Source organism: Hippocampus zosterae, chromosome 4 (genome assembly GCF_025434085.1).
Source record: "Hippocampus zosterae strain Florida chromosome 4, ASM2543408v3, whole genome shotgun sequence".
NCBI lineage: Eukaryota > Metazoa > Chordata > Actinopteri > Syngnathiformes > Syngnathidae > Hippocampus > Hippocampus zosterae.
This window is the reverse complement of record NC_067454.1, coordinates 8,786,614-8,810,678: the sequence shown is the minus strand read 5'-3', so window position 1 is coordinate 8,810,678 and position 24,065 is coordinate 8,786,614. Positions and strand designations below refer to the sequence as shown.

The 24,065-nt window shown below is 41.9% G+C and overlaps 2 protein-coding genes across 14 annotated transcripts in view; one reads left to right on the top strand and one right to left on the bottom strand.

Annotated features, from left to right (window-relative positions):
• pkma (pyruvate kinase M1/2a) overlaps positions 1-24,065 on the bottom strand; it is a 323,744-nt gene that overhangs the window by 20,194 nt on the left and 279,485 nt on the right. The window lies entirely within an intron of this gene.
• LOC127600006 (protein mono-ADP-ribosyltransferase PARP6) lies at positions 203-16,470 on the top strand. 13 transcript variants are annotated; one of them, XM_052064326.1, is made up of 24 exons: positions 205-450; positions 2,936-3,015; positions 3,101-3,197; positions 3,475-3,552; positions 5,015-5,109; positions 5,647-5,707; positions 5,885-5,975; positions 6,144-6,210; positions 6,459-6,608; positions 7,185-7,335; positions 8,765-8,896; positions 9,065-9,160; positions 9,792-9,884; positions 10,121-10,246; positions 10,970-11,035; positions 11,208-11,275; positions 11,760-11,808; positions 11,943-12,055; positions 13,153-13,225; positions 14,680-14,749; positions 15,015-15,094; positions 15,162-15,228; positions 15,309-15,393; positions 16,104-16,470. In XM_052064326.1, the coding sequence occupies exons 3-24, from the start codon at positions 3,195-3,197 to the stop codon at positions 16,189-16,191; spliced, it is 1,902 nt and encodes a 633-aa protein (XP_051920286.1). In that variant the 5' UTR covers positions 205-450; positions 2,936-3,015; positions 3,101-3,194; the 3' UTR covers positions 16,192-16,470. The 13 variants fall into 13 exon arrangements, 11 of the variants coding, with proteins under 11 accessions (XP_051920288.1, XP_051920287.1, XP_051920289.1 ...); XM_052064321.1 differs by having other exon boundaries at positions 3,451-3,552; XM_052064322.1 differs by having other exon boundaries at positions 2,933-3,015; positions 3,451-3,552.

The following is a 24,065-nucleotide window of genomic DNA, read 5'->3' as shown; positions in this document are numbered from 1 at the left end:
TCCCTAGTGCTGACTTGTCATGTTCAAATATTGTGTGTGCCAATACAGTAATATTGATTGTAGATTACTTGAACACACTCAACAGCAACAACATGATTACTCTTCAGCAGACAATGACTGACATGCGCGCAAGCCTTTCCATCCCCCCACCCCCTCCTTTTTTTTTCATATTTATTTATTTTATCCTTCCTCCTCAGCAGCAACAGTGCAGTCAGCTGCGGGTCACATGACTTGGCTGTCTGCTCTCACTGAGCATGCTCCAAACCCTTTAGTGTTGTCAGGCAAAATACACGAGACAGCGGTCGGCGCGGTTTGAGCTGACGTTCACAAGCACTCTCTCTCATATCGTGGAGTTATTTTTGATGATCTTGCCGTCGTCTGTGCTTGCAGGCGCCAGGCAGGAAGAGGAAGAGACAAGGACAGCATCCTGCGTCTCCATCCTCTGTGAAGGTAAATATGGAAGAGGGCTTTTTTTTTGGTTAGTGAGCAGGGTATGTAGAGAGGGGGAGGGGAAAATGTGCCTGACTGCATTTTGTGCTAAATAATCTTCATGAGTAGAAATGAGGACGATGGTGCTGCGTCGGTATGTGACACCACAAAGCCTTTGGGGATGAGGATGGTGATTGGGTGGGTGTGGGGGTGTATGTCAGGACATGACAAGGTAGAATTCTGCTATGAGGAAGAAGGTCTTTAAAGCGACGCGGCGCACAAAGGCAGCATGAGGAGACTGTGTTGATGCTTCTATTTGGATTTTGTATCAGCATTCTCGACCGTGATGCTCCGCTGTGCTGCCGCTTTGATGTGTATAACACTAAAGTGGTTCATGTTTTGGTTTGGTAATTGTGTATACGGTCTTGTGTCACAGCCGCACACCCGCATTTAACATTCATTGAACTCACTGAACCAAAATAGGATGGATCGCTTTTTTCTTTTTCATACAGTACATGATAGCTTTGTAGCGAGAGCGGAACCTTTCACAATGCCGTCTGACAGATGATTTATTCAGAAACAATGGAAATCGTAGAACAGGAATCATTTGTTTTGAGGTCAAATGATCATCTGCACAAACCCCTTATTCAAGGAGAAGTCGAGTCAAAACATTTTCTTTACAATAGAATGTTGTATGCGCTCCCACTTGACACAATAATTTGATTAATATTGTATTTGTGGAACTTGAATTAGGCAGAAAAGTCTGTTTGTACCCATTTCAAGGCGCGGCCATTTTGCCACTTGCTGTCGACCGAAAATGACATCACAGTGCCACGGGGGTCAGCTTGTGAACGTCACATGACCAAACTCAGTAAACAGGTGAGCCGCGACAGTTGTTATCCGAGCCCTTCGGCGCTGTGATATGATTTTCAGTTGACCGAAAGTGACACTTGAAGTGTGTCTTTGGCCCATATTTAGTCATGCCTGTATAACGCCCTCATGTCCGCGATGAAACTCTGTAACCAGATATTATCCTTGAAGCATGCCAACTATCAGTTAACCTTGCCAAACTGCTTCCTGGAGACTTTGTGGTGACGCCCAGGGCATAGGAATGCGGCAGTTGATACCAGCTAGAATCAGTTCAGACAGAAACGTATTGCCGAGTGGGAAGGTTAGGAAAGTGGAAAGTTCTCCAAGTGAAGGTTAGATGCTCTGTTGTAAACCAAGCAAACACTGTAACATAATTAACATCTGTCATACAAGTGTGACAAAAAGTTATTTCTGCTGTTTAAACAAGAGATAAATCTCCAAATACTGTTGTTATTTTAATGACAAATTAGGACAGCGAAACAGAAGTTACCTCATATTCACATTTTTTTATGAAGGATTGTGAGACAAATCTACGTTAGCCATTGTAGCATAAAAGTCAATAATCAATACTATTTTCATCAATTATAAATGATTCCTTTGATAATAAGTGAGGACACAAAGTGACTACTCATTCAGCCACATGCAAAAAAGCAGCTAACAGCTAGCATTTGTTATTTTTACTAAGATAAGCTGACGTGGCACCGACACTCCACGTAATTCCAGTGAATAGTCTTCTTTTCTCGCATTCATTCCATTGTTGGGCCCTCTTTAAATGTTGCAAAAAAGGCAAAGAAAAGATTCTTTAGTTCTTGCTGATTGTTCTTTGGAGAACTGGTTTCTGTGAATGTGTGCCCAACTAAATCTCCTCTGGGAATATTTGTGGCCACTTTATACTCCTCTTTTTTAAAATAACGATCAATGCATGGATGGCAGAATATTGATCTGAATGTTCTTGGAGTAACTTGAGTGAATAAATAATTACTGCCAAGAGGTGCACACCGTTTTGGCTCAGCTCCTTCAAGCAACAATGAATTCCATGCAAATCCGCAGAATCCGTTGCAACCATTGGATCGACGATTATGCACACCCTTAAATTCAATTCACCGTACCAGCAAACCAGTAAATGTTAGTTTTTACCAATGTGTTCTCAAAAGCAGAAATACTATTTTTTTAGTCTATTAAAAGTTGAGCCTACCTGAATATATATCTATATTTTTCCTTCTCGAGGAAAGCACACGTGATGACACAAACACAAAGAAAACCTGAGTGATGTACATCCGCTCCCCCCCCCCCCCCACACACACACAAGCAGGCTCCACAGTGATTAATGCCACTCTGAAAAGGAAGCAGAGACGGTTGTTGCTAGGAGACAGCAGGAAGGTGAAGTGCAGACATTTTAAGAGTGTGCCGACAAAGAACAAGAATAAGAAAACCTTTATGCGTCTCACAATGGAGAAATTCCCAATTTACAGCAGTAAAGTTACGAAAGGAAGAAAGTAGAAGAGCAACAATTATAGGAGCTGCTGTAAAGGCAGCCACTTTGGCAGAGCCATCTTGAAGTCATTACATAACACATAAGACAGACAGTCATTCCATCATAACCACTTTTCTGCATACTCCTTTTTGTTTGAAGCAGTCATAGATGAAAGGATCAAAGATGAGAGGATCATAGTGTCCTTTCACCAGTGGATCAGGAGAAGAGTGTCATCATAAGAGGTGGCCCTACCTCTTTGTTTCCCGCATAGCCGTCTTTTTTTTTTTTTTTAAGTCAAATTGTTGTATGTCTGTCCATTGTACAGAGTTGTGCAAGACATCCTGGCTTCCTTCCTTCCCAGCTGTGATGGTTGGCACGAGGCCTGAAGCTGTCTGATTGAACCCGGAGAACAGCCGCACCGATGGTAAGCTAGTTCGTCTCCTATTTGATAGCATTACTCACTTAGCCAAATGCACTTATCTATGAGTCTCCTGAGTACATCAAATAAAGACTATTTATTGCACTGGACCTCTGGAGACTTTGCTTGGTTATTTTTAATCACTTCGTAAAGTGTCATCTCTGTTTCTTTGGAGATAGATGTATAAAGCTCTGTTTTGAAGCTCTTGAACAAACAAATCGTGACTTTTGATGAAAGGCCCAGTAGGAAATGGTTGCAGTTTCTATCTTTACAATGCCTACAGGACATCAAAGGCCAGAGTTGGACTGACGAGGAATCTGATGGGGAGAACGAGCCGGAGCAATTCCTGTACGGCATCCAGGTACGGAGGGACGTTTGCTGCTGCTGGCATTCGGGTATAATGAACCTTGACATGCCAGATGGATCGTTTTGTGAAGGAAATTGTGGAACAAATCTGTGTGGAATAGAGCCATTAGAGTAGAGGAAGTTTGTGAAGGTGTCAGCAGTTTGAAAAAATATGGAAGGTGATTAGATGAGCATTATATGGGGTATTCAGATCATAAAGCACAGTCGTTTTTTGTAAGAGGCAGAAGAAAAGTTCTTTTTCACAAAGGTGACTGACATGTTTTCTCAAGTTCTGATACAATTACAGCTCTGTAAGCAACAACCATTTTACTCAATTTAGTGGGTGCCGTTACATTTGCTGCGATCACAACAGGGTACATGCGTAGGACTTGTAACATCAGCGTGACTACTAATGAGGAAAAAACGTTTTACGTTTCCTCTGATGTGTGATGTACTCCAGATTATCAATACAGCACACCACACACATGCAAGGTCTGGAGTTTTCCTGCGTCTCTTCACAAGGATATCCTGATCAAATTTTTGAAGTGTTTTCTTTGTTCAACATGAGCTGTTGAAAAGCGATTGGTGGTACTGTCTGCCTTTGCAGGACTGTTCACCTGTCACCATTCGACACCTTTTAAAGCATCGTCCCATTCCGCAAAGATTCCATATTTCACTTTTAACTTGGACGACCCCTAACTGCGTTATCGTCCAAGACCTGCAATTGAAATTTAAATCCAGTCTGGGATTTCGGAGCTCGCCTCTCTTGTCGCGTAGAACATGAAAGCACAAAGGAAAAGATTAGGATGAAAGTCTGCGAGATGTCTTTGTGAGCTGAGGTGATCAAGAGTCTTAATTTGCCGTCTCGATGGCGCGAGATGTGGACAACAGTCAGGCCCCATATTATCTTCATTTTTGAGCCAGCTGGCAGAATTGCATTGCTGCGCTTGATGATAATTGCACCAAAGCACAGCGTTGAAAAATACTTTAAGCGCATTAAATTTGCTAGGAAGTGGACTCCTGAGAAACATTTCACGTGTCGATTGGACTGCTGAGAATCATTTCACATGTTGATTTGGCCCTTCTTCAAGAAAATATGAATGTAACTGTTCACGAACAATATAGTGATTTGCATGCCTGACATTGATGTAGACAGCTGGGGGGGCTCAGTTTCCACTTAGTGACGCTGTGAATATTTGTCTGACTCGATGTGCTGTGACTGCCGAGCATTCCGCAGTGTGGACGTGATCACAGTGATCACGTACTGGCTATAAAATGCCAAAATAATGTCGTCATTATGGAAACTGATTTCATGTGGTTTGTGACTGTTGAATGGCTTTTGCATCGTCATCATAACGATACAAACTTGATTTACTGCACTACATTGCTATTGCTATAAGTGTCCTATAAAGAAAAACGAAGTGTGACACATGCTGTTTATGTGCTGCATGGTTGACGGCCCAAAATGTTTGTGACAGGGGAGTTGCGCCGCTGACCTCTACCGCCATCCTCAACTCGATGCAGACATTGAGGCAGTGAAAGACATCTACACTGACAGTGCTGTCTCCGTCAGGTAGACACACACGCGCGCACACACACACACACACACACACACACATACACACACACACTCCACCTCTGGACTGAACAGTACATTGAGGGTTGATGAAACTCAACTACGGGAACCTCTGCAAACACTGACTAAGCCCTGTACTCGTTGCCAAGCAATCACCAGGTAACAATAAGCAATACATGGGATGGAATTGTTTCCTACACCAGTTGCATGAAAGCTAGTTATGAAAAACTGGAGGGTCAACCTACAGTTGACTAAAAGTATTGAATGGGAAATTAATATGGACCACCACAAAGCCAAACCACCGGTACACCCTGGACTGGTTAGCGGTCAGAAGCACTCTGAATTGGAATGAGCCCTTGTCAACTCCAAGATTATGGGCACAAGATTTTTGGGTAATCCTGCTGAACAATAAAAAGAAGAAACCAGTGTACATCAATGAAAACAACACCTCATACTCACACTTGATGTTTTGAAGCTTGGCAGAGGTAAACATCTGTGTTTAAATGAATGCCTATAACTTGTGTCTTTGAACAGGGAGTATGGCATCATTGACGACGTCGACATCGATCTTCATATTAACGTTGGCTTCCTCGATGTGAGTCGGCATTCTGATCATTTTGCATCGCCATTGTTATTCTTCTTTTGCACATCCAGCCATCACAACGCATTACGCCACGCATAGTCCCCGTTTAATCATGTGAGGAGAAATCATAATTAGCTGGCTAACATTGCATATACTGTATGTGCATGTGTATGTGTGTGTCTGACTCAGGAGGAGGTTGCGACAGCTTGGAAAGTTATCAGAACAGAGCCCATTATTCTGAGACTTCGCTTTTGTCTTTCTCAGTACCTCGATGGGCCTGGTGAGTAGAGATGTCGTTGTTGATGTTGATGGCGCTTTTTAGCAATTTGTGCCACGCGCCTGAGCGTGGGAGGTGAGTAGCATGCACGCAGCACGACGAGGCAGCGGAGGCTCAGGAGAAGCGTTTGCGTGACTGCCCCGTGTAATCATGTCAGTCGTTTTCCTGCAGAGCCTTCGGTCGATGTGTTCCAGCCTTCCAACAAAGAAGGATTCAGCCTTGGCTTGCAACTCAAAAAGTGAGTTTTGCCTGTCTGTATTTTCAAACGCTTTAATGCTATACCAATAGTGCCATATGCAATTGTCGGAATCCTTTGACACAATCTCATAATTGTACATATGGGCTTAGAAGTAACTTCATTCAATTTTCGTGAGGGTGTGTTTGCCAGAATTATAATGCATCTCAAACGAACGACTGTTCTTCCATTTTGCCATACGAACATTTCCCTGCTCGACACCTTCACTGCACTCTTGTTATAATTCACAGGATCCTGAGCACATTCACATCCCAGCAGTGGAGGCATCTCAGTAATGAGTTCCTCAAGGCCCAGCAGGAGAAGAGGCACAGCTGGTTCAAAGCCGGCGGAACCATCAAAAAGTTCCGCGCTGGGCTCAGCATCTTCTCTCCAATCCCCAAGTAAATTTCTCATATGTGTAATGCAAGATGCATGTATGTTCAACAGTTTAAAAAAAAACAGTGACATTCCTGTCTCGGTTAGCTTTTTGTGTCGCTATCAGGTTAATATATTTGAAATATAAATGTAAAAAAATTGTTTATCACAGAAAGAATACGTGAAGAAGCCAGCAGATTTTTTCATTTTTCAATTATATTTATGAATACAATTTGACATTATAGGATTGTTAACCGTTTGTACAGAGAAGTATCCTCTTGTCATTCTTACTCACCAAAAAAGCGTAAAAAATAATTTATTAATACACTTAAACCATAGCTTTAAAAATGAAAACAATTTTATTTTATTAATGTGTAAAAAAATGGCTGGTATAAAAAAAGTGCATTCTTTTTTTTTAATCAAACAATTCTACTTTAGCACACATGGCACTTGTATAGCACTATTCAAAACCTCCAAAGATGCATTATTAATGAGGATTTTGTTCGTATGGAACAATTAAACGACGACAAAAGAAGCATTGTCTCATAGATGGCAAGTCAACAGGAATTGCTGCAAATGATTTGTTTGTTCTCCTTTTCAAGGTCCCCAAGCTTCCCCTTGATCCAAGACACGGTCCTGAAGGGGAAGCTGAGCGTGCCTGAACTTCGCGTGACCCGCCTCATGAATCGATCCATCTCATGTACAATGAAGAACCCGAAAGGGGAGCTCTTCAGCTATCCGCCAAATAGCCAGGTTAGTGTGTCTCACAATAAAAATTCAATCAATTCTTGTCATTCTCCACTTCTCATGTATGGACAAATTATGTGGACCCCCCCCCCCGCCCCCCGAATCAATGTTCTGTTCATTTTTACTGTGCCCAGATGCTTTTGTATACATAGTGGATATCGTATTTCCTCATATAGTGGTCTGGGGTATTTAAATAGCTTAATTTTTACTTAGTATTTTTAACTTGACTACAGATTGAGGAAAGTCTTTATTTGTATGCATTTTTACGTTATTAAAAATACTATAAATCACACTTTTTTTCATAGTTGCTTTTTTTGTTCTTAAGTCAAGTCAAGTCAACTGTATTTATATAGCACTTTCAAACAGCAATCGCTGCATACAAAGTGCTGTACATTGAGCAATTTAACATGCACAATAAACAGTAAGACAAATCGGTAATAAAGATGATAGAAAGCACCAAACAGTAAAACCAAGAACAAATCTAAGTCATGCTGAGTCGAATGTCAAAGAATAGAAGTGAGTTTTGAGGAGACTTTTGAAGATGGGCAGCGAGGAGGCTTGCCGAATGTTCAGTCGGAGGTCATTCCAGAGAGAGGGACCAGCAACAGAAAAGGCTCGATCTTCTAATAATGTCTGGTCTGCTGACCTGAGGCGCCAGGCAGGTGTGTAGGGGCAGATGAGCTCAGAGAGGTAAGGTGGCGCGAGATTATTCAGAGATTTGAAAACAAATGAGAGGATCTTGAAGGTAACTCTAAAATGTAACTTACCACGTATCCATCTGAAGGTGCTTGATCGCTTTAGTATGCACAATGTAATCTTATTGCAAGAGGTGCTGCACAAACAACGCAGTGCATTCAAGGTGCTTTCACAACACATTAACTTGCATCAACACACCCCGCCATCCGGCTCGATAATCGCTCTTCAATTATCACGTTTTTATAATGAGAAAGCAAAATTGAAACCAGAATTACATTTTGATGAATTGCCCAGCCTTGTGTATGTGGTGTGTGAAGTCGTCACCAACACAAATGATGCGGGAACTGATTTGCAACATCTGTCGACACTCTGCAAATTAATTTATCGGAGTGATCGTACATGCATCAGTAAGTGCTGCGGTTTCATTTGTGACTTAGGCTATCGCTCAATCTTTTTAGAATTAATTATCCAATTGATTATGCCATTGAATAATGGCCCCACTTGGACTGTTTTATATATTAATGAGTACTCAAGAAGTAGCTTTCCGTTTTTAAAAAGAGTGAGAGGACTCCCAAGGTCAACTATTCGAGGGAAGTACGGCATCGGCATATCTTTGTACACTGAATTCAAACCCACTGTTTGACGTTCTCTCCTCTTATCACTCATCTCCATCCCTTTACGTCTTCATGTGTGACTGTCGTACCGTTAGCCATAATACTCTCTCCACTTGACTCATCAGACCGTGGCGGTCCCGGCGGCCAGGGCCCCTGCACAGATCACCACCAGGCAGCTGATTGAATTGTTTTTCTCATCCCAGGCGGGCGGACACTGCAAGAACATTCCCACACTGGAGTACGGCTTCTTAGTGCAGGTGCAATACAAACTTACTCAGGTCATAACTTACTGCGTATGAGACAGTAGGCAATAGTTACTATTCATCACGATTCATGCATAGGCTACCCAGTAGCTCTCAGTGATCTTTACATCTCAACACTGGATGAGAGAGTTGAACACAGGAAGATGTGTTTTCTCTGGCCAGATAATGAAGTACTCCGAGCAGAGGATCCCCACACTTAATGAGTACTGCGTGGTCTGCGATGAGCAGCATGTCTTTCAGAACGGATCCATGCTGAAGGTATCAAAAGACACAGATTCATGTTTCTAAGCCCAGTCGTGTCCAAGGTTATAACAGGAAATTAGCCGCTCTTGGTGATGTATCAGCTCAATGTACACTTTCATAGTGCTCCTTGTCAACTCGTACAGATAGCTGGAACACACAAACACCAGTCACAAAAGTCCAACTCACAGAAGTGCTTTGCTTACAAAATATGGTCAGTACCAGCTCCCAATTGCTCATCATAGGCCAAAAAACATGAAAACAAAAAACAAAAGCATAAACATGGCTAAATGGAAACACTAATCATGAACATCCTGAAATATCACACCGTTATTTTCACACTGGAAAAATGTTCTTGACATTCTCTTTGTTATGAATGAAGCTGCATAATTGAAAGAACTCTGGTGCCTAGTCTTCCTCGACCACTTATATAAGGTACCAAAAAAAAAAAATCGAAACGTATCCGTGCAGTTAATGCTTTGATGCTGGCTGAAAAGACATGTAGTGAAGTACATTTTTGATGACATACTTTGTTCCTGGTGTCCATGGTGGTTAGACGACCAACTTTGACTAGCTGTAAGATACTCACGTATTTAAGTAAGTGTGTGTGTGCGTGTGTTTGTGCGTGCTTGTGCGTGCTTGCGTGTAGCCGGCCGTGTGCACAAGGGAGCTGTGCGTGTTCTCGTTCTACACGCTGGGCGTGATGTCAGGCGCTGCAGAGGAAGTGGCTACCGGTGCAGAGGTGATAAGCACACACACACACACACATATACCCCGCAATGTTGCATGGGATGTAAAATCCCGGTAGCATTGTTCAATATTATAAAAATGCATTTGTACGACAAAAGGCCTCTTTACCCGAAGAGATGCCTACTCCATACGCATTTGAGTAAATAAGCACCCCCAGCTACTATTTGCTGACAAGATGGCAATCTCAGGAAGAATACCAGTAATCATATTTTCCTTTCCGTTCTGCAGGTGGTAGATCTCCTTGTGGCAATGTGCCGCGCTGCACTCGAGTCTCCACGCAAGAGCATCATCTTTGAGCCCTACCCCTCGGTGGTCGACCCCAGTGACCCCAAGACTTTGGCCTTCAACCCAAAGGTCAGCATCCGTTGAAGTACTGTTGTATAAATATCTAGAACATTTAAAATACGTCATCGTTCTTGGGGATGAGGAGATAGTGAAAGGGGGCAGGGGCCTTTTATCGCTTATTCTGAAGCCAATTGATTTAATTGAGTAAAAAGGGAAACTTTTTTTTCTTTTCTCATATAAAAAGTTTCTTTTGTACATATAGCATTTTATCGAAGTGACCCTTAGTCAATTGAGATATAATCCTGACACATTTTGCCAACCTTTGTGATGACATTGCAACATAAAAATTCACCTTTGGAGAACCAGATGTGTTCTTTGATCCTTCTTAGATGCGGTATCCTTGGCATGAGTTAGGATATTTTGATGTTGTTCTTAGATATTAACAAGCCACATCTGGGTTTTTTTGGAAGGGGGGGTCATTATAATCTTGAATGATTAAATACAAATTGTTTTGAAGGATTTTTTTGTATTCAAAGCACAATATTATTTCTTCAATGTGAACTCACAAAGTACAGTGTCACTCTTTGATATTGGTGACATTTTTGCAATGGTGTAATAAGATGTGAATTAACCAGCTGCACTGCTAGATAGAGCAACTTACCGGTAACTGTAAAAATTTAATTGGTAAACGAGGGCTATATTTTTGTCCTTTGTCCTGCTTTTAAATGTGTGCATGTTCTTCCCTCTCTTTCATCACATGCAAATGCTGCTGGGCTCCACCGATGAACACAGAAGAAGAATTACGAGAGGCTGCAAAAAGCGCTGGACAGCGTCATGTCTATACGGGAAATGACCCAGGTACAATAAATAGCGTATTGTAAAATAGACGGAAACACATTTTTTTCATTGCTTTATTGCAGTGCTACCCATTCACTATCTTCTCAAGCGACCTTTACATTTGTCCTCTTTGGCAATAAAGGGTTTATATTCGACTTGCTGAACAGAGCACGTTCTTGTGTGTTTTTGCCAGGGCTCGTATTTAGAGATCAAGAAGCAGATGGACAAACTGGACCCTTTGGCCCATCCCCTGCTACAGTGGTGGGTGGAGAGAACGTGTTAAAAAAAGGAACATTTGCTCCAAATTAGCAGATGGATACATTAAATGAATAGAAGGTTGAAAATCTGTACTCTGTTTATGTTTCACAATGAAACTCAATGAGCACACCACAATTAGATAATAATAAGGCGGGATTTGCAGTGGGGACAGTTAAGTGTGTTTGATGGACTCTTCTAACAGCCAATGATGCGGTGGAGTCTTGGGCGGTTTCAGACATAATCTGTTCAATGCTCAAATGGTTCCCTTTAATATAGGTGAACCTTCATTAACCTTATGAGCATTGTTATAAGTCAAACGTCAACTGTCTTATCTGTGTAACAAGTATGAAAAAATATCGAGTGACATTTAGTAAATTATTATTTTAGAAAACACCAAGATGTTACTTCTGATATTATCAATGATTAGGAATCACTTGATGTGATTTTCATGCTGCATTATTTTTGTTTTCATTTTGTCTTTTTGCAGGATTATTTCCAGTAATAGATCTCACATTGTCAAGTTGCCTCTTAGTAGGGTAGGAAACCAAAAGCACCGCCTGTCAATGACCAAACAGCTTTTGCCTTGTGTCATGTGAGGGTTCACTTCTCTATTCTGTCTCATTTTGTTTCCCCTTTCTTTCATATGACGACATGATCCTCATCGTGATAGCAACTGAAATTCATGCACACTTCTCACCAGTTCCTGCTGCTCAGCAGCCCTCCAGCCAAGGAGGCTCGTTTCCGCACTGCCAAAAAGCTCTACGGCAGCACCTTTGCCTTCCAGTGAGTCTGTTTTACTTCCTCCCGTCAGTGACACGCTTTGCATCCGTTCAATTTTTTTGTGTGGCATCACATGGGACAGCCTACGTTCTTAGTGTTATATAACAACACGAGTCCATGCCGGTGGGCTACGGTCAAGTAGATTTAGATGGAGCAACAACAAAACGCCACCACTCAGCAGGTGCATTTTCCTGGGACGCGTGTACTGTAGTGTGTCAGCATCAAAGGCAAATATTAGACTGCTAGCTAGGAAATAAATGTCAAATAATTGTCTGCTAGCATGTCATGAATATTTGTTGACGTCGTCAGTGGAAAGGATACTACTGTGAGTTGCATAATTGTAAAAATGTTGATTGAACGTCAGCACATTGCTTCCCGTGACAGGCCGCAGATGACTGTAAGGAACGGTATAAACGAGAACAAAACCCTAAATATAGCACAAACCAAGACATAGCTAATTGCCAGTGTAAAATGATAATTCCTGTATTTCTGCAAATAGTGCTAGGTATGTTCATTTATTCAACTGCAGAGTGTACTGTCATCGGTATGGAACCCGTTTCTTCTACAAATACAATTTAAAAAGAATGTGTTAATGACTTTTCCAGGTAAATATATCTAACACAATGCGCTTAATCAGAATATCATACAAAGTTTATCATAAGGAATGTAATACTGTGTATTGTTTATTTATTGTGGCCTACTCATTGAAAAGAATAGTAGAAATAGAGCCCTCTTCTGCACATACCATAAATGTTTGTGTTTTCACATATGTAATTATATAATGTACAACTGAATCCACTCAGAGTGAGTGATACATTGAGGAATGGCTTTAATTAGAGTGGTGGCTGTTATTTTAGCAAATACTATAGTTAAAATTGACTATTGTAGTTATTGGCTCCCTGATACTTCCAGGTCATTCTCATTGTGAGCCCCCCCCCTCCCCCCCAAAAATAAATAAATAAAAAAAATCATTCTCATGGCTGGGAAGCAAATCACTTTACATGGGCATGGAAAAAAAAAAAGAACTTGGCAGTGTACATTTTGTTCGGGGCATCATTCACATGCCTCTTTTCTCTCATCTCCCTCTATACTTGCTCTAGTGGTTCCCATATAGAGAACTGGCACTCTGTTCTGAGAAATGGACTAGTCAATGCATCTTATACCAAACTGCAGGTACGTCATCCCCGGCAGTTTGCCTTCTCGGACCGTCAGTCTGCTTTGCAAGCGAGCAGGCTGGCTGTCCGGCTGATTCATTTTTGCAGTTAATAGATGCCAGCTTCCCTTTTCGGCACTTGAGCCAACAGAGGGTGTACTGGCAGAATTTCTCCCCAGCCAGTGTGTGCAACAGGGGACGCCACACCTGTTGTACCATTAGCTAGGAAGCTGCCTGTGCACCCTCTTGGGGTGAACCACTTAGAGCACAGTGCAGGCTAGGTCTGACGTTGCAGAATGCAAAGGATAAGGGGACCCATAGTGAGTAAAGACTTCTAAGAGCTTCCATTGGAGGAGGTCAATAAACGTCTCAGTGAGTAAAACCCAATGTGCTTCATAAAGACACACCATCTTCTGGCTGTACGTGAACACCTTTTACGACTTTTAAAAATAACTATTTTCCATATTTCCATGTTGCTCTTCTGTATTAACGGGCGGAAGTAGTATCAGACGTGTAACAGAGGTGGGACGACAACAGAGCAAGAACATTCCGCGGTATCAGGAGTGGAATGAGAAGTTTGACACTCACTTGCTGTGCTGAAAGCAGTTTTCCCAATCCAAGTATTTTTATTGTCACACCATACACTGGCACTGACTGACTTTTTCCATTGTTTTTTTCCTGTGTTGCTCATCTTCTGCAGACATTGTACATTCGGACATAAAACGTAGTGAATTAAACAGTACATGAAAGCAGTTTTGCTACTAATTTCCAACATTAAATATCAGATCAAATATCTCTGGGTCCCTCGCTCCATCCGCTGGTGTATATTTCTATTTACTTTTCCGACTCTTTGCAAGGACGAACATGATCAAATTAAAAGAGAGGAATTCTGCGGCAGAAATGTCTCCGTTTGCATGACACAACTGCTTGGAGGAGCGCCAATGATAGATTTAACTTGCTTCAAAGTCATCTCAGGTAGTTAATTTTTATTCTCGGATGATCCTTCTTGTGGTTCTGATGGCTGTAATTTGTGCCTCAATTGTCGCAAACATTTAAGGTGTCAAATTGCCTCCTCCCCGCAATTTGAATATCATCGTCACCTCTCATTCTGTCCGCCTCTGAAGCATATTGCACTAAATGTCTCATCTTTAAAATTGATTTTTACTGTGTGGTTCAAGTGACAAGAATCAGATATATTTGCTTCCAAGCGGTACAATTCAACTGCATATAGATGGAAAGGCTCGACTACTGTGCTCTGTACTCTGCCTATTAATTTGTCGATGCACCTGTGTTTCTGTGTCATTGAGAACGAGCAGGGTGAGGGGCTGATTTGAATCCATGTGCAGTGCTTTAAGTCGCAATTTTTTTTTTGTTAGTCTGAAAAGCAATGTAATTAAACTTCGATTGACTGATCGTTGAGTTTTAGTTCTGCGCCACACTGATCCTGCTTTCTCTCCACTCTTTCCAAACCAAGCTGCATGGCGCAGCATATGGAAAGGGCATCTATCTCAGCCCCATCTCCAGCATATCTTTTGGATACTCGGGTAGGAATGACTCACTCCTCCTTTGTCCTCTCATCTCCGCCCTATCCACTTTTGAGTCCTTTACAGCGATGGCTCTAATGTGATGTTACCAAGTTGAGCTGACAGCAAATGGCAAAATGCTGCTCAAGTCATATTGCACAAACTAAATATTAATGAGTGTGCCGCGTTTCGATGAGTGCAGGCGCATAGAACTGATTATCGCAAAGAACATTTTTGACTTGACTCACCCTTTAAAGGAGGTCTGTTTGTGTTCTACTTGGTGCAGGGATGGGGAAAGGACAACACCGCATGCCCACCAAAAACGAGCTGGTGCAGCGTTACAATCGCATGAACACCATACCACAGGTAAGGCGTGGACTCGTGCTAAAGAATCCCATCGGTGTTTATCACGCTCCCGTTTTGCAATTTCAAGCAGAGTCGTCCAATCCAATCGAGGTTTCTGCAAAGTCGAAACTTGAACTGCATTGCACTTTGTGAAGGTAAAAACAAAAAGAATGACACCTGACTGTAACGAAACGCCACAGCTCATGTTGTATGCCCGCTCCCTCTTTTCAAACAGTGATCACATCCAAGGATCTGCAGAAGCACGGCAACATTTGGGTGTGTCCTGTGTCGGACCACGTTTGTACTCGCTTCTTTTTTGTGTGAGTAATGGCCTTTAAACTGCTTAATCCTCTTCTCTTGTGCTTGTTCACACTCGAGTCTTGAGCGAGCTGGAGCATATCTCAGCTGACTTACACCAAGCATTCGCATTCAAGCCTGCGCAGTGGCCGCCGCCATCAAGTCAACAGTTGAGAATCGAAATTTGGCAAGATGACACCGTGTGCAGTTAACGTGTTATGTTGGTCGAAATCGGTCTGCAACTGTTGTGTCCTGATCAACCAATCAGAAGACAGAAAAGTACTGACATTATTGCGGGCGAGATAGGAGTCGAACTTGAAATCTGACTGGTTAAAGAAACAGTCACTACTGAGGCTGTCGGCAGATGAGACTGACACGGCAGCACGTAGAAGCTGAAATCTAATGTACTGAACATACTGCACAACATGTGAGGAAATATGGTGGTTCTTAGCAATTTTACTTATTTCATCGACTAAATAAGATGACATCGGTCGGCCCTTGTAGCATTGAATGCAAGTGAGGTCAGAAAAGAAAATTACATGGGGTGTGCGGCTAATGCCAGCTGACTAATTGATCTAAGTACAGTATATTTCTCCATTCTGTGTACCACAATATAATCAATAGCGTTCTGACAGTTATGAGGTTTTAGGTTTGAATCACCTGTGTAGAGTTTGCAAGCCATCCTTGTCCTAGCGTGGCTTTCCTCTCAAAGAGTTGTTTTTTGCATTTACAGGTATGAAGACGGCCAAGTGGGAGATGCCAACATTAACACACAGGAGCCCAAGGTGCAGAAAGAGATCATGCGCGTGATCGGGTCATAGATCTGCATCATCAGGCTGATGGAGGCTTTTGCAAGACAGGATGCACTTCATGTAAAATAGATCCATGCATCGCCATGATGAGAGGATCGCAGAGCAGCTGGGGGGTTGGGGAAGTCAAGTAAGTGAATGTCTTGGAGGAAGCGAGCTGACCTGAGAGCTTTTGGGAGGACATTATTGTGTTCTTTTCATTGGACTATCTTACGCTCTTGCGGGCACTCTTGACCGTAAAAATGTTTACCGTTTAGAAAAAATAAATTTGGCATGGCTTTTCCTCAGTTACATCCTGCTTCATCTTTTTTCTTGCCGCACATGTATCCATCTATATTTTTTTTCATTTTCTATATACAATTATACTGTACTGTATTTGTATTCCAATGATCAATTGTGGGTCACCTGTAAAGGATGTAAACACACACAGGAGTTTATCTCCTAATTTCCCTTAATCCTCCGAGGAGCTTTAAAATGTGATGCAAAACAAATGTCGTGTATTATATTGGACTTTTTCAAATACAGTAGTTATGTGTTTTTAGATTTGCAGGGCAAGCCGCATCAGGCATTCTGGCGGGCCATACATAGCTCATTTTGGGTTCCCCGCCAGAGCGAGAGATGATCGCACATTATTTTTCATGTTGGATGCTGTTTGAGTAATGGCACCAATTATGTCTATACAATTGTGATTTAAAGGGCAAGCGCAGCTCTGTCATTTGGTCCTTGGCCAATGGAATTCATTTGCCAGAATTCAATAAGGGCGATTTTGAACTATCACTAAAGGCACTTTGATATGATGAGATTCATCGATAGTGTTATCCTGGTTATCCTCCAAACACAATTGCACGGGGTAAAATGTCCTTAATACTGAAGTGAAAAAGAATTTTTTTCTTTGGTTAATTGTTTCTCAGTTCCTGCACATAGCAGACATCCTCTAGGGCAGATAAATCTATGATACTGGAATTTGATTTTTCTGTCCATTGTCTGAGCGGTCCATTTATTACACAAAACTATTGTCTATTGAGCACCATGTTGTTGGTAAAATGAAAAATGTCAGCTAATTTTGACATCAAAGATATACTGAGTTCCCAACCAAATGAATGAATGACAAGATTGTGTAACTAAACAGCAACTTACAGTAATGTATTCATTTTTCCATGATGGGTATAATGTTATGTTTGTGGGCATTACTTTGTCCTGTCAAAACCAACTTCAGAGAAAATACTACAAAATATGTTTTGCGAGTCCAGCCGAAACAAATTGGATGTATTAAGTGCATATATGAGCAAATTATAACCCTGTATAGATGATTTGGTTTCTCAGTTTATAATTTATTGTATGTCGACAATTTTGGTTTCTCTACATTGTATGAGACATTGCACTTAACACTTGCCTAAAAAAACGTGTCCTTTGTATCCTGGAGGAAAAGGGAAAAATAAGTACATGGTAATATTCTGAACTATGTATGTCTGTACAAAGAAGGGCTGTAAATATGGATGAAATATACCCAGCAAAGAACTGATGCTTGTTTTTTAATTTTTTTTAAAATTCTCTTGCCGCTTATCCCCGGTGTGGAAACTAAAGATGATGGTCAGTGATGTGAAGTGGGTATAAGAACATAAAATAAAATTCTGATTTTGCACAGTTTTATATAAACTCTCCTGTCATTTGAGAACTTGACCTACAAAAGGATGATGGGCAGTAACCATATTTCAGCAGAAGGGGGCGCTCTATCAGAGTCAAATGTGTCCTATAAAACGATATGAATAAGGTCACAATGTAAACATCCATAACTTTGTTTTTGGTGAAATATACTGTATTTTTCCCACGGTCGCATTTAGTGATAGCCCAGAGTGTGGGAAAACACAATGATAGCATTTAAGTGTTTTTAGTAACGGAGGCATCACTTCATGCACTGCGCAGTGTGTATGTGGCACATAAACACATTACCTGACACAAATTTCACTTTTGATGTATTGTTAGAGTGAACCCCTGCCTTTTTGCGTTTCGCAATTGACGAATCCAAGTTTTATACTGAAGAACGTGTCATCAATTTGAGATGTTGTGTTATTTGTATAACATTCTTAAAATGCCACAAGATGGCGGTAAAGCACTAGCTAGGAGGGAAGTGTTAACTGACGTCAAGGTAGTGTAAAAGTGATACGCCTTGACTTGAGACAAACATCTTTTCATTGTCAAGGAGTCGCGAAGTATAGCCTGGGTTGTTAGCGAGATGTAACAGAGGGCCTTCGCCACATGTCAATGTACACGCACACTTAGAGTGCATCTTTTCAAAATCCTAGCATCTTTGTTCTCAAGGGTGGTGTTGTAAGACGAGTTTGACTCCATGTGCCCCAACTTGTGATTTTGTGGTGTTGTGAATGTAACAAGTTGGCTCGTTGTGCTTATGTTGTTGTAAAATAAGCAGATGGCGTGCCACGATGATCCCTGAAAGTTCTGCCCCGACTTAGTACCTTTTCCCCTATTGCTTTTATTTAATCAATGAATGAATTACCTGTAATTACTTTTTCTAGACCAGAGCCAGCTGCAAGTGTAAAAGTAGTGTAATTTCACAATCGGCCAACAAGAGGAGCTCTTGTTTTATAGTGATGTACCTTTCTTTGCATTCTTAAAGTGACTACGAGACCCATAAACACACTTGGCTGTGGATGTTTTGTAGAGTAAGAAGAGTAGCAACACCAGAGTCAACGAGGTCTCTGGCAACTTGGCGGGCACGACCTGTGGACCATCGAGGGAAGTGCGGCAGTTCGATTCACGCACAAAAGGAGCAATTACCAGGGGAGTTGTGTTAATCAAGCACTCTTTTATCGAGCTCAGGGACACGACCCCGGAGGAGGTCGGCGGGTTTGGCCTGAGGCCGTGCGGAGATTCACCTCTGCAGTGTAAGAAACGGAATGTGAATGTTGTGCATGGCAATTAATGTAGAGCCATGGACTGCGCACGTTTTGCGTCGTTAGGTTTGTTGGGCAGTTCCTCCCCTGAGAGCACGGAAAGCAAGCATCCTGATTTAACAAGTAGATGCCTGACTTGAGCTAGAGAACCAAAAACAGCAGTTACGGGTGATTACTGAGCAGAGGAGCTTGCGGGCTGGTTTGAGCGGACAAACTATGTGTCAGTTCGTACCAGGTAAAGACAAGAAGATTCAATTCCCCTGCTTTAGAGTCCAGCCCTGAGCTCCGGCGAGCCCAAACTTCCGATCAAAGCACAGCCCGGCTCCATCTGAGTCCGTCATTTTTTTTTTTTCACTCCCTAGTTAGGTGTATGCACACTTCGTCTCTGTAATTTTTTTTCCAGCAGGCGGATTCTAGTTTTTATTGTGATATGCATTGCATATATTTTAAATACGGTATATCTCATCAGCATTAGTTCGGATCCCTCCCTGGTTTGCTCCATGGGGCGACCATGCTTGAGCCCCTTGAACTCCTCTTGGCAACAATTGATCAGTAAACAAAATCGAAGTACAGCAATACTATTTGTGGGAGATATGGACCAAGCAAAGTGGTTGCACCAAATTAAATCGACTGGATCCAGATACAGATGCGATTTAAAAAAAACAAAACATCTATTTCCAGATTATTTTGCTGTCTGAAGTGACTTGATAAAATAAAATAGAGCAAATTCAACACACCATTTTTTTCTCACCGTGGTGTGAGGCGACCAAAGCGTATCAGGACGTGGGGGCATCATAAGCTGGTGGGGCTAATGCACCATTGACATGAAGCCAACAGCTGTGTGGGTAATGTTTTGTGACACGGAGCCCTTCTGTTTCTCAGAGAGCGTTACAGGAGATGCCGTGTTCCATCTTCAACAAACGGCTTTGAGGCTCTTGTCATTCACCCCCTAAGTCTTAATTATCACTCCCTTCTTTTTTGCACCCCCCCCCCCTCCCCCTCACCCCCATTCCATATGCACGCTGTATTATTCCGTTGCGCAATTTGCAAGTGGTGCAAGTGGCATTTATGACAATGGGCTCGGCCAGCCCTTCCCAAAAAGAAAAGGGGGGGGCAGGGAGGGGTTTGTGGGGGGGGGGGGCAATAATGTGGTGCAATCTGGCAGCAACAGTCCCCTCCGTCATTTGTCTCTTTCTCTCTCCACCTCCCTCTCACTTCTGTTCCTGTGTGCATTTTCCCTTTTGTTATTAATTTAATTTTTATAGCATTCAGACTATTCGCACAAACCGCCCCCCTATCTGCCTTCAAGCGGTGGAAAAGGAAATAGCTGATGTTGATTTTTTTTATTCCCCCCCCCCCCCTCTTCTCCCTCACTGCCTTTTTCCTCTCTACCTCCCTTCATAATTCATTTTGGGATTAATTCCTCCCCGTCTTTGGAGACAATCCTAATTCTTTATTATTTCCACTTCACGGGCTTGATGACATCCACATGTCCGCATATCATATTCAGGGGGAACTTTATACCCGGTAGACCTTCTACTTTAATTCCTCGCGATACATTTTGAGGTAGTGCGGCGCGGCGGATGACACGTTAGCACGTCTGCCTCACAGTGCAGAGGTCATGGGTTCGAGTCTGGGCTTGCTGGTCTTGCTGTGTGCAGTTCGCATGTTTCTGACAAGGTTCAGCATTTCAAATTAGGGTTTCAAGACAAGATTAGGATTAAGAACATTGAGGTTTTCGAGATGTGGTTAGGGTTTCAAATTAGGATTTCCAACCGGGACTGGAGCTTTAAAGGAGGGTTTTTGAACACAAAATTAGGGTTTCAAATTGAGGACAGGATTTCAAGTTGGGGTTTCCCATTCAGTTTTCAAGTCTTATTAAGGGTTAAAATGAAGACTTTCACTCAATTTTAGGGTTTCAAACATGTTTCAACCTTCCAAATTAGGGTTTAAAACCAATATTTGTGTTTTAAACTCATGGTGAAGGTTCCAAAATGGAGTTTCAAACCAGGGTGGGTATTTCAAGTTAGTGTTTGAAGCCAATGCTGCCGGGATTTCACCAGGGGTCAAATTTTAAAATTCGGGTTATTACAAAGGATTCCGTTTCAAATGATTCATTTGAAACAACCGTGAATGTTAATTACCTTCACCGTGGCTCCTTTTCATTTTCCCTCCTCCACTTTCTTTTCGTTTTTTATTCTCATTTCGAGGTCGTGCATCTCCATCGTGCTATCTGCCATGTTCCATTTCTCTGCCTCTCGTTTCGCCTGTGTACCCGCTCTCCCTCCCTCCCTCCCTCTATCTATCTCTTTGTTTTTCTGCCAATCTTTTTTTTCTATCATTCTTTTGTGTCGAGTCTCCTTTTGTGTTTTTCCACTGTCAAACACTTTCTCAAATGGCCACATTTTAGGGGCCATTTTGACTTGCCCAGGGTGCTCTCCATTTTCCTGGCATCTGGCAAACTCACTTGCACGCGCATGCACACACACACACCCACACCCACACACACCATGTCCCATCTCCAATTCACTATTAAGTGGGACCCCGAATTTCCCCTGAGCTCTGTTATGGCGGCGGCGCCTCGAGAGTCCGGCTGTGCTAGATGTGTTGTCTGCTCCCTTACCATTCAATTACATGGCTGTAATCTGACAGGCTCCTCATGGCCTGTGTATGTGTGCGTTTGTGTGTCCTGTCTCCGTGCATTTTACCCCATATCGTCTCTAGCATTAGTATTTGTGTACATGTATGCCATACTATTTTTTGACAAAATATCAGTTATTAATTCAGCAATCTGGGTTTATGGGTTCATGTCAATGGCTTTGATGTGTTTGGTGTGGACTGGGCCCACCGTGGCCCCTCAAGTGGTTTGGGAAACTTTAGGAGAATGAACTTGCATAATTTTTTTCCTTCCCGTCGTTTTTGAGTTGATGTGCATTGGATGTATGCAGCGTCTTGGGTGTGTTTTTTTTAATTTTCTTTTTTGTAATGTTCGTTTTCACTCTTTTGCTGTGTTTGCAGAATTTCTTGCTTTTTTGTTGTTTTTCTGGTTTTATAAGTTTTTTTTTTGGTTTGCATCATTCATGTGTTTGCAGTGTTTTTGTTCTGCAGTTGTGTGTGTTTGTCTTTTATTGTTTCCACCCCCCCAGTATTCCTGTGTTTGCAGCAGACGGCTATTTGCAGCGTGTTAGGCCCTGTCGGCCACCGTACAAAAGACTTTCAAATGGCTTCACGTGCTCACACTTGTCAAATCTTAACAATATCCCCTGGTCTTACTTTTAGAGGAGGTTAGAGAACAACTAAAAAATGTACTCACAAAGGGTAGCAGTGATGGACAACACTACATTTGAGATGTTAACAGAGCGACTGGAAATAATCCACGGGGGGAGGGGGATAGCTCGAGACATGCACGGCATATTTGCGATGTTCAGGCCATATGAACATATTAATTAAAACCGCCAACTTACACAATTGAAACTTTTTGTTTATTTACTTCTCTCTTATTTGTCTTTAACTCTTGTCTTTGCGTTTACCTTGTGTATGAGATGTGCTATATAAATAAAGTTATCATGGCTTGTCGTCAAATGATCTAAAGAGACATGAAACATTTCAAGGCACATGCGGAATGTAGGTGCCAAATGATTATGTGTGAAGAGAATAATTCGAAAGAATCCACAGAGGCAAAACATATCCTGTTGCGAGATGTATGTGTCACGATTATACAAGCACTCCGCTTGCTAGCTATACATTGTAACTGTCATTTTACCCAACAGAATTAAGTAGAACATTTGCAAATAATCCACAGACTACAAAAAAAAAGTTACTGGCTCGCTCGATCCATGAGCACAATTTTATTATCATATTAGTCTGTCATTATGATGGCTGTGTGCCATCACCTCTTTTGCCACTTATTGATGATAACCCCCCTCCGAAAAAATGTCTCTGGAACGCAAGGTTCATTGCACAATGTACAGTTTCCATCATACGAAATGCAACCTCTCCTCGCTGCGATTATTCATGACAACCACCAAGTTGCGCAAAATTGAAAATAATATAGCATAGTAGTAAAGTGGCAGTGCAGATCATTTTCTGGAGATGTCCCAAAACTTTTTTCAATATCTTCCCGTTTTGTTGTTGTTGTTGTTTTTTTAATACACGATCTTTGTAGTCTTTTATATTTCTGTTCATTATTCCATACTGTAAAGCCTTTTTATGTCTTATCGGTTCCATCAAGTTCTTCCTTCATCAGTGTTGTCATGTCTTTGCTTTTATCTTCTTCTACTCCCACTGTCTTCCCTTCCAAATTCTCTCTCTCTCTCTCTCTCTCTCTGCATCAGACTGTCCTATGCAAGGCAGGCTCGCTCGCTGGCAGTGTTGACCTGAAAAGGGCTGACATTCAGGGGCCGGTCCCCCGCCTGCAGCACTGACATTTCTGCCAGACTTTGATGGCGCCTTTGAAAAGAGATGTGTAGAAGGGAAGGGCTGCCATGTTTCCCTTCCACCAGACCGATATAACTCCAGTTACTGGAGCGGCCGACTATACGAGTACCGGTATTCAAGAACAAAACTACGAAGACAAATGGTCATCGCTCAGGCAGGATATAATAACGTCTACTCTTCTAGGAAGCGTTTCTATGCAATATTTTAAAAAGTGATGACAGGATCTTTTTTTTTCTGGTTCATTCAAAAGTTGTGTGATGGGGTTGAGATCAGGGTTATGTGCAAGTTCCCACACAATTGGGTAGAATACATCGACAAATTGAAGAGGGTTTTTTATTTTACTTGCATGCAAAAAAAACCCTTGAAAAACAAAACAGAAGTTCAATCCACAGATGGCAAAGTTGTCAAAGCCACCACGGATTATGGAAAATGATGTAATTTGCATGCCGGGCCAGTAGTTGGCGATGTTTAAACAACAGCAGTTGACCATCCGTCGTTGGCAATATTTGCTGGTGTATATTTAGGATGTCAAAACAT

Coding starts and splice junctions, on each gene's coding strand:
- LOC127600006 (XM_052064320.1), top strand. Junction 9,885..10,120: donor AAGTGGCTACCGGTGCAGAG/GTGATAAGCACA, acceptor TCCGTTCTGCAG/GTGGTAGATCTCCTTGTGGC. Junction 15,095..15,161: donor GCATGAACACCATACCACAG/GTAAGGCGTGGA, acceptor TGCAATTTCAAG/CAGAGTCGTCCAATCCAATC.